We start from the raw sequence: 10659 nt of genomic DNA, 5'->3' as shown, positions 1-10659 counted from the left end.
TTTGAGAGCCAGCTGAAATGATCTCTTTGCCCTCTACCCTGCTAAGCTCCTGAGAGAGGCTATTGCATCTGAGTGCCAGAGGGAAGATGACATGAGGCAGAGCCCCAACCAAGCTCTGAGGGACCTGTAGTGCAATCAAGGTGACTTGAGGCATTTCAAGTTCTTGGAGTGACTGAAATATGAAGGTCAATGTTCATTATGTTAACAAAACACAACCTAGCCCACTCCCAAGTTAATCTGGCGTTCCCCCTCTTTTAATCATTCTTCACAAATTATAATTTCAGCCTCTCAACCTTCTGACCAGTCCCCTGGATTCCACCCGTTTTTGACACTGTTCTCCTTAAATGGGGAGCTCAAATCTGAACACCGTACCCCAGGTGAAATCCCAGTAGCCCACAACCAGCCTTTTGACCTGGGAACTCACTGAATAGAACCTAGAGTTGTTTTTGTGCTTGTTTCTTGGCGTATGCTTTTATTATCAGCTGTGTTATGCTGTTAACTCACGTTGAGCTTGTGAACCAATAACTAGAGCTAAAGGCTTTTTCCAGGGATCTCTCAATATTTACCTGGGGAACCGGTTTTTAGATCGTAGCTCAGGTAGACAGGACGGCATTTTACAACGGTTACATGATCTCTTTAAAACAAGTTAGCAGCAGAACCATTTACAGAAACCAGGTGTTCCGTCTTTTGGTTCCGACCATGCCGTAAATCTTCACCATCCTGTGCACTGCGCGAAAGCTGCAAAAGTGCAGCACCGGAAGGACTGGGCGCACGGTAGGTTGCTAAACCCAAGGAAAAGCCCATTTTCCCGCGAGGCCCTGAAGGCGGGGCTTCACTTTCCCAGGCCGACGCGTTACGCATCCTCCCCCTTCCGCGGCGTGGTGACGGAAGGAGCTCCCAGCCCCCTCCCTCTCTGGCGCCGACACCCACTGAGCGGCCGCGGGCCTTTTTGGTGGGCGGGGCACACCCTAGGACCTCTCCTGGTTGGCCTGCGGCCCGGCGCAGCGCATGACGTGTTTCCGTGCGTCTCGTCGTGCTGCGGTTAAGGCGTGCCGTCCGCTCCGGGCGCCTGAAGGAGACTTGGAGAATTTGGGATCCCGCTGCTTGAGTCGCTGGGAGTCGCTGCCGCCGCCGCCGCCGCCACTGCCGGCAATCCATGAGGAAGATGCTCGCCGCTGTCTCTCGCGTGTTGGGCGTCGCCCAGAAGCCGGTGAGGCAGCGTGGGCGGCCCGGGGTAGGGCGCGAGCGGGGCCGAGGCGGGGCCGGATCCCGGAGGACGCTGGAGGACGGCCCGGGTCTGGGGGCGCCCGGTGTGGCGCCGCCGAGGGCGCTGCGGAGCGGCCGGAGGGCCACGGACCTTTTGTTTTGCCTTCGCGCCTGGCCGTCCGCTCCCGGCCCCGGGACGAGCGGCTGCCCGGCCCTTCGGCAGCGAAGTGGGGGAGGGGAGCTCTACGAGGTCCGCGGGGAGGTCAGCCACGGCTTCCGGCACCGGCTCAAGTAGGTGTGCTCCAGAAGTGTCTGTTCTTTTACTGTGGGTAGAAAAGGGGGCCTTGGGCATCCCTGAGTCTCCAGTTGATCCTGCCCACTCATTTTAAATCTTCCTAATTACATTCCTCTTGATTGAGAGGCCGTGCAGTATGTTAAGAGCGTGAAATCCCGAGACTAGTCGCGTTCAAACACCTGCCTCACCATTTACTAGCCCTGTAACCTTGGGCAGGTTTTTGTTTTTGTTTTAAATCTCCCGTGCTCGGTTTCCTTCTCTCTGAAGAGGAAATACTACCAGTATGCATCTCGTGGGGTTGTCGTGAAGCTGAAACGCGTGACGCGTACGTTAACCTTTCCAAATAGTGCCTGGTCCATCTGTGTTCAGTGGTATTTCGGTGCCCAGTTGGGTATACATTTGTGGAACACCTGCCCCCAGCTCTGGAGGGTTAATTCCGGGTCATGCTCACTAGAAACCACCTCCCCCACGTTCCTCAACGTTGGGTTTTTCTTGGCAGTCACTTCAAGACCAGTCAGGCAGAACCTAGAGGAAACCGCCCTCCCCCTTAAACACACACGCTTAGGGTAAAAGTAGCTAAAGAAAACCGCAGTGCTCCTTGGGAGCGTGGAAGGTTAGCACTATTTATGGCTCTAGCTTTTAGATGCACCTAATGCCTTCAAGCATTTTGATCTCTTGGTGTGGGGAGGTAGTATTACTGGGTACAACTAGCAGCCAAGCTTGACTTGCTTTTCAAGTTCTAGTAACTCCCAGGATTTGGGGGCAGTTCTGCCTAGAATACGCAGAGATCATTGAAAAGTAGGAAGGACACTCTTCTGGGAATCCCTTTGACGGAAATAACTACAAAACACAGTTTGGTTCATCCCTTACTAGCATTTAATTGCAACTAGATCCACCTGAAAGATAAAGCGCATTTCAGTTTTATTTCTGTATATCACAAGATACACCAACGTTTCTTGAGCTCTTAATGTGTGCCAGGCTCTAGGCTATTTAATCTCACATTTTCACTTTTTAGTTGAATGTAAGTAATGGAAACATGTTTTCAACTTTATGTGAGCGTCTTAGTTCTGAATCAGGTTAAATTTAAAGGGCTGCAATAGAATTGGTGGTGTTCTACAGTAAAAGAAAAACTGGTGTGTGCGTTTTCAAATTACTATCACCTTGTGTCCCTAGGAACAGAGAGAAGTCATTAATACCAGAGGCTCATTTGCTCGGCTGCTCTACATAACCTGCTTGTGTTTTCCATTCTTCCAGCAGTGCATTGGCATGAAATGCAAATTGCACTTCATCGCAGTAAAACTTTGCCCTCTTCAAAAGTCATATAATACCACCCAAATCAAATAGAAATGAATTTTGAGTTACAATAATTTTGTTAACTGGATAAAAGCAAGAGTGGACTACAACTTCAGTTGTACTTTTTGTGGGATCTGAAGAATATGCTTCAGGTCTCCGTGGAAAGAAGTCATGTCAATTTACATATCAGTGTTTGAAAATGTGGCAGAATGTGGCTAAAATAATACAGTAATATTAATTGCTTAAATGTGTGTGGTCTAATCTGGACCTTAGCCATCACTTAGAGTACTTCTGTTGTGAGCAGATATATTCAGTTGAAAAAGTCGCAAAGAAACATTTCCCCACTTTTTACCACCCAAGCAGTAACAGCCACGCAAATAGCAAGAATGGAACGCTGGTTGCAGAGAACATCTCTCCCTCCTGAGGCTTGTATCTCATACTTTGAGTGGTTGAAAATATGCTTGTTGTGGAGCGATATCATAGGATAGCGGTTTACCTGAAATGGGAATTGGATCATAGTTTTATATGAAGAAGAATTCTGAAAGTAAAGTTTTGGCTTGTTCAGTGTCTGGTTATGACTGCAAATAGCAGAGATACAAAGCCCACAGGTTATCTAGTCTCTTCAGTTTGGCCATTAACTTCATTCTGTTTTCACTGTGATTTCTATGGAAACAAAATGGCCAAGTGGATGGGTTTGATTTTTGCCTCCTTTCTCTTTCTGCTGTTAACTTCAGAAGTGGGTATGATCATGTTTCATTGGCCAGAGCATGGATTCATTTTAAAGGCAAGATCCCAACAAAGTAAAGAGTGGAGGATACACTCGTGAATATGTTGGGGCTTATGAAAAATCCAGGACTGCATCCTGATAACTGATAAATGATAATAATGACTTTCAAAAATACCTGACAATAAAAAGTACTGATATATTTGTATATTTTGGTCTTTCAAGGCAAGCAGAGTGCTCGTGGCCTCCCGTAATTTTGCAAATGATGCTACATTTGAAATTAAGGTAAGAGGTGTTTTGCTTTGTGTTAGTAATTTTTCCACACGTCCACAAGGCCTGCGTCAGGCTCTCTGCTCAGTGGAGAGTCTGCTTCTCCCTTTCCTGCTGCTACTCCTCCTGTTTGTGCTCGCTTTCAAATAAATAAAATCTTTAAAAAAAATTTCTTTGGAAGTTTGTCTTTCAGCCTCTATAACTCCTTTGACTCCTATGGATTTTGGGGGGGGGCGGGGAGTCATCTTCGATTTCATTCCTCTAAACTCGATCCTCTTGCAGAATGAGCTTTATGATTTAAGGAGTCAGAAGCAATGTGCGGCATTTCTTTTGTGCTCCTCTGCTGGTTTTTGAGTTAAATGTTATCGCAGTGAGATAACAGATCTTGCAGTGGGTTGTCCTTGTTTACGTTGTAGTAACTGGAAGTTAACTGATTCCATTTCAGAAATGCGATCTTCACCGGCTGGAGGAGGGCCCTCCTGTCACCACAGTGCTCACCAGGGAGGACGGGCTCAAGTACTACAGGATGATGCAGACGGTCCGCCGGATGGAGTTAAAGGCAGATCAGCTGTACAAGCAGAAGATTATTCGTGGTTTCTGTCATTTGTGTGATGGTCAGGTGAGTGGTGGTTTTGTAGCAAAACCATGTTGGATGTAGGAGTTTAAGTATGGTTTGTAGTTACTGGTTTCACCCCGCCTCACGCATCTGAAGGATTTGAGGCTGGACGAGCTTGCGAGGCCGGCTCCGAAGCTCATGCTGAGGAAGTCACGCACACATCCCGCTGCTGGTGTCCAGCGAGCGCCTTGATGGCTTTGTGATCACCTGTAGTGCATATACTTGTGGGCGAGAGGGTTTTCCCTTTGTGTTTTGTTTTTCTGGTTTAGGCCAAGGGTTACAAATTCGAATGCCTGTGGGCACGAGCTGGCTGGAATGAATTAGTGAAGAAGGCAGGACTGTTCAGGGAGGGAGCGGGCAGGCCCCGCCCACCCGGAGAAACCGTCGCTTAGTTCTGGCCAGTTGGCGCCATGTGGAAATCTGGGGTTAATGCTTCCTGGTTTTGGTTCTTCAACAGATAACAGAAGTTTCACTTTTATTTATTTTTCTTTATTTTTAAAAGATTTTATTTATTTATTTGACAGAGCGCGCACAGGTGGGCAGAGAGGCAGGCAGCAGGGGTGGGGTGGGACGCAGCCTCCCCGCTGAGCAGAGAGCCCGATGCAGGGCTGGATCCCAGGACCCTGAGATCATGACCTGAGTTGAAGGCAGAGGCTTAACCCACTGAGCCACCCAGGTGCTCCAGTTTCAATTTTCATACGAAATTCTCCCAGTATTGTTGACATCTTATTCAGGAATTTTTTTCCAAATCACTGTACCGGCTTGAAACAGTAAATCTGTGGATTTCCAGTTGGTAGCTTCAGGCTTGACTTTTCCCTCTGTTCTGTTTCTGATGAAAAATGGAGCTCCTGGGGTGCCTCGGTGACTCAGTGGGTTAAGGCCTCTGCCTTCGGCTTGGGTCATGGTCTCGGAGTCCTGGGATGGAGCACTGTGTCAGGCTCTCTGCTCAGCGGGGAGCCTGCTTCCCCCACCCCCGGCCCGCCCCGCCTGCCTCTCTGCCTACTTGTGACTTGTCTGTCAAATAAATAAAAATTTAAAAAAAAAAAAGGAGCTTCTGTTGTGATTTATATTAAGAGTTCTACTGGGCCAAATTTTTGTAATAGGTTAGGGATTTTTATCTAGAAATGTGTATGTTACTGACTCATTAACTGCTTTTTCCTTTAACGTAGGAAGCTTGTTGTGTGGGCTTGGAGGCTGGCATAAATCCCACAGACCATCTTATCACAGCCTATCGGGCTCATGGCTTTACCTTCACTCGTGGGCTTTCTGTCCGAGAAATTCTCGCAGAGCTTACAGGTTTGCTATTGATTTTCAAAAAGGGGAAATTAGTGAAAGAAGTGCAGTTTTCTCATATTAAAATGCTGTTACAACTTAACATTAAAACCTTTTTGAGTATGAAATAAAAGGAGTTCTCCCTTGTGGGGCTCTGGTATCTCTGTTGTGCTTTTTAGTAAACTATTTCTGAGGTCACCTGGCCCCCCAGGTGAAAGTTTCGTAAGTCTAAAAATGTTAGCTTTATAAAATTAGAATACTGTTTGTCACTCAAGCACGCCAGTAGAAATTAGCAGTCATAGAACGAAAATTGAGAGTAGGAGCATTTCCTTGTATGCAGTTTAAATTTTAGGAATCTTTTTACTATTCCCTTTGTACCCCCCCTTGACTCTTGAACTGTTCAGTGCACCAGTGCGGGAGAAATCGGAAGATGTAGCTGGCAAAAAAAAAAAAAAAGTCCAGGGTACCACGATGCTACCATCGAAAGGAAACTCAGTGGTTAGTGAGCTGGAAAACGCAAGGACATGGGACTGGATGGACCTTCCTGAAAGGACCAGGAGATAAGGGTGGAATCTGTGTCTGCATAGAGGGCAGAGGGCTTATAGAATTGAATGAGCCTGTGAGTTCTAGTGGTGGAGCCTCTTGAGTAAATACTTGGGGTGTGGTTTTCCCTTGGGTATTTGCTTTGATGTGTATGTGCACGTGCTGCCATTTATAGGACGAAGAGGAGGCTGTGCTAAAGGGAAAGGTGGATCGATGCACATGTACGCCAAGAACTTCTACGGGGGCAACGGCATTGTCGGCGCGCAGGTGATTCGCGTGGAGGACGAGGACTGCCCGCTCGCCTAGATTTGGCCCTGGACCATGTCTTAACATGTCCTACCTGGGAGAGCTTCCCTTTCACGTATTTTAGTACTTTGGGTGCTGGGTGTATTTTAAAAGACCTGTTGATTCATAGCTTACCATTTGATCAGTTAGTAATAGATTTGGACAGTGATTTAAAATTATTCTTTTTAGGTAATTTTTAACGTTTTATACATAAGCAAGAATCCCTAGCAGCGGCCTATCCTGTCACCTTTTCGTTTATATTTAAGCTCATTAATTGCTTTGTCACATCCACTTAGCCCGTCCTCCCCCTGCTATAGACTGTGGGTGCAGGTATCTGAGGAGGAAAGGCAGGCGATCAGGATCTTAGGGGCCACGTCAGTAATCCGTCCAGCTCTTGTGGTCGTACAGTCCGTCCTCTTTGTTCTCCTCAGTTAGCGAATAATGAAGTTACAGCCTGGATGTGATGTCTGAGTGACGAATCACTACATTCTCCTGAAACCAGCAGTAATGCTATGTGTTAACTAGAATTAAAAAAAAAAAAAATTGCAAGGAAATGAAGAATGGCGTAAAATTATGAGATTGTTTGCCTCACTTTGTAATGTGCTGCTGCTTATGTTAAAAAAAAAAAAAAAAAGACCTAGGTTTCATATTTTGGCTCTTGAGTAGTTGAATCTTTATAGAAGTGTTACTGTTCAATGGTTAAGGTAGAATTATTCATGTTCCTCTACCAGTTTGATTGTAACACTGGCGGTAGGGTAGTTAGGGGTAGGGAGAGTGGGGAGTTTGTGACGACAGTGTCATTTCTCAAATTCTGGCCAGGGCTGAAAATTCGGAGCATTACTTTCACCCCTCATGGATTTCTGTGGTTCTTTCCGTGGTTGTCCTCCATACTAGGTGCCCTTGGGAGCGGGGATTGCCTTGGCCTGTAAGTATAACGGGAAGGATGAGGTCTGTCTGACTTTGTATGGCGACGGCGCTGCTAATCAGGTGAGTACGTGTCTCTTGACTTGGCAGTAACCCTTGCAGTTTTGTTTCCAGAGTGTTACGTAGTCCTAGGTCCATTGGTGGACAAGGAGTCTGTTGCTTAGCAGTTAAAGTAGCCGTTCAGGGCAGGCTGGAATTGGGGTTTATGGCCGCATTACAGGTTTCCTTCGTGGCGTGTGGCACAAGCGCTTGGTGCCGGCGCCCCGCGGAGGCGCTCTCCTTTGCCGCCTCCTCAGGGCTTCACAAACGCTCTGCGGGTGAAGGACCTTTTTACATCTTCACCCAGGCCAGACTAGCTGTTATGCCAGTCCCATAACGTACAGACCTCTCTCGGATGCCATGGCATCATCAGACTCCTCTCGTGGTTTCTGAGCCTCAGCTCATACTTTTCCTGTCATGCTCCTGAGTCCTCACCAGTCCATGGACAATACTGAGGCCCTGCTCTGAAGGCGGGTTCTCAGACACTGGCTCGCTGTGTTACCCGTTTATAGTAAAGCATAGCAGGAGGTAGCCACGAAGTTTTACATGTTGGTCTCTTCCTAATGTATTCTGTACCACTGCCTTGGCCCCACTGCTTGGCCCCACCAAAACAAGTGGTGTTGTTTGGTTTGTCACTTCCTTTGTTTGCAAAAAGAGATGATGCTTGTCATGTCTTCCCCACCCCCCATCACACACACACACACACACACTCCTTTGCCTTAAAAGCTCTGTGGGGAAGGTGAAGCTTTCCATTTTTTTGGAAAGCTTTCATGCCAGGGAGAGCAGCAGCTTTGGGGGATGATGTAGTAGTCTAGAGAAAAATAGCCGGATAAAACCACTTGAACTTCCTATCCACGCTTCCAGGGTCAGATATTTGAAGCTTACAACATGGCAGCTTTGTGGAAACTGCCGTGTATTTTCATCTGTGAGAACAACCGCTATGGAATGGGAACATCTGTTGAGAGAGCAGCGGCCAGCACGGACTACTACAAGAGAGGCGACTTCATCCCTGGGCTGAGGGTGAGGACACCTGGTGTGAGGCCGGGGCCGCCCCTTTGTGGGTCCTTGACCACCTCAGACAGATTGCGCAGTTCTCTGTTCTCCGTGCATGGACGGGTCCTGTAAAGTTAAAAATGGTCTGACGCATTTGGTTTATGCTCGGCCCTTTCCTGTGTCTGAACAGGTAGATGGAATGGACGTCTTGTGTGTCCGGGAGGCAACAAGGTTTGCAGCTGCCTACTGTAGATCTGGAAAGGTAAGACTTTCTCGTAGGCCTCCGGGTCAGAGATTTCTGTTGACATTTACCTTACAATTAAAAGAATGCCTCCCGTGTGTCTCTTACAGCTCATCAGGGGTGGCTGGCAGTTGAGGTGTGTGTAAGGTAGAAGCAGAGGCCAGTGAGTCGGGTCCCTTTGTAAACACCGCGGTCTCGGTAGCTCACGTCTTGGGAAGCATCCCACGATGCCCGCACTTGGCGTGGCTCTCTCCTCGGAGCGCTCCTTCAGCATTGTGCCTTGTGGTTTCATCCTGTGCCTCCGCCCTCCACTCCTCCTCCCCATTAACCATAAGCCCCTTAGCTGAGCAGATTGGCAACCCCCACAGCGCTCAGCACAGAACTTTGCTTGGATGAGAGGCGTTCAGTGTAAGCTTGTCTTCTGTAAGTTAAATGTTAGGGTTAAAGTGTGTCATCTTAGTCTTGTTTTTTCAGTCCTGAGAATCTTGACCTTCCAGGTAAAGTAGTGGAGGGAGACGACACCGGGAAGTTGGCTCAGGTACCGGCGGAGCTAGTGGAAGGGTGTTCCGTTGCCGTTCACAGCCTCGGAAGCACGTCCCTAGGGTTTACCTTTCCGAGACATGCCCTGTGCGGTCGGACTGGGCTAGCGGAGACGCGTGTGGGGAGTGGGGGGTGGCGGAGGAGGGCAGGTGGAGGAGGGCCGCACGCGAGGAGAACGGAATGAAACCGAGTAGGTCGGAGGTGGCAGTAGGCTCAGGAATCTCCACTGGGACCCCCCAGACTAGAGGGCTGGGGCTTGGGCAGTGACTGTCACTCCCGTCTTCCCCAGTTCCGGACAGAACGTGCAGGGTACAAACGTACATGGAAACACGGTCACTGGCTTATTATTATACATTTATTTCTGTGTTCATTCACAGCCTGATTTTGGAATTAGGGGAGAGTTTCGAAACCCCTTTAAGCCCAACCCTCTGTGTTTTCCAATAGCTCCTGGATGACAGAACAGAAAAAGAGGTGACAGTGAGGGATTGACAGGTGTCAGGCGACGCAGTAAGCACTTGTGTGTTAATCAGCACAGTCCTTGAGTTAGGTCTCCTCGCCTGTAAAACAGTAACCTAAGGCATAGAGCAGTTAAGGGTACAAAGCTACTATAGGTGACAACCTGGTTTGGATCCCAGGCGCTTGGACTGAGAGCAGGGCCTCCCCGTCCCTCAACTACTACACCAGACGGCCCCAGGGATCCGAGATCTCCCCTCTCCCCTCAGTGTTCAAAGATGTCTTCTGGAAGACGGGGGTAATGTAACCAGAGGACACAGTCTTGGTGGTCAGGCTGGCCAGCAGCATCACAGGGCTGCTACCCAGATGTCAGAATCAACTTTGTCACACGCTAGCCAGACCTGTGCAGGAGGTTGGGGTGTCGGCCCCTCCGAGGGTACATGAGGTAGAGACTGACCTATCCAACCTAGTTTTAGTTCGCCTGTCCTGCACTTTCCAGCACACTTAGAGGTTTGCTTTTAGGTGTATTCTGCAAGATTGTGTTAGTATTTTTCTCTAGCTTTTTAAAAAGGCTCCAAATGCTTGTAGATCATTTCCTCTGACTGAGGGGGGAAAAGTAGCTTTATTGATCCTGAAGATAAAAACTGTACTCTCCCTTGGTGACATACCTGTTTTCTAATAGGTTTTTCTGTACTAAATCTTAGCTGTTTTATAAGATTATTTATCAGAGGCAGTGCTGAGGAAAATTTAAGATCAGTGGGCTCTATAACATGCAGGATGCTTTTTTGATTTTTTTTTTTAAATTTTTATTTATTTACTTGACAGAGATCACAAGTAGGCAGAGAGGCAGGCAGAGGGAGTGGGGAAAGCAGGCTTTCTGCTGAGCAGAGAGTCCGATTCAGGGCTTGATCCCAGGACCCTGAGATCATGACCTGAGCCGAAGGCAGAGGCTTAACCCACTGATC

The 10659-nt window shown here is 48.0% G+C and overlaps 1 protein-coding gene across 1 annotated transcript in view; it reads left to right on the top strand.

Annotated features, from left to right (window-relative positions):
- The first annotated feature begins 1016 nt into the window (after positions 1–1016).
- Positions 1017–10659, top strand: part of PDHA1 (pyruvate dehydrogenase E1 subunit alpha 1) — a 12682-nt gene continuing 3039 nt past the window's right edge. Inside the window, exons 1-8 of the mRNA XM_059385746.1 lie at positions 1017–1210; positions 3744–3803; positions 4234–4407; positions 5574–5700; positions 6395–6486; positions 7399–7491; positions 8332–8487; positions 8651–8722. Of these exons, the coding sequence (XP_059241729.1) occupies positions 1157–1210; positions 3744–3803; positions 4234–4407; positions 5574–5700; positions 6395–6486; positions 7399–7491; positions 8332–8487; positions 8651–8722 (828 nt within the window). The 5' untranslated portion in view covers positions 1017–1156. The remainder of the gene's footprint in view (positions 1211–3743; positions 3804–4233; positions 4408–5573; positions 5701–6394; positions 6487–7398; positions 7492–8331; positions 8488–8650; positions 8723–10659) is intronic.

The sequence above is a fragment of the Mustela nigripes genome, chromosome X (assembly GCF_022355385.1).
Source record: "Mustela nigripes isolate SB6536 chromosome X, MUSNIG.SB6536, whole genome shotgun sequence".
Lineage (NCBI taxonomy): Eukaryota > Metazoa > Chordata > Mammalia > Carnivora > Mustelidae > Mustela > Mustela nigripes.
Note: the sequence above shows the minus strand (reverse complement) of the source record. Positions and strands in the feature narration are given on the sequence as shown.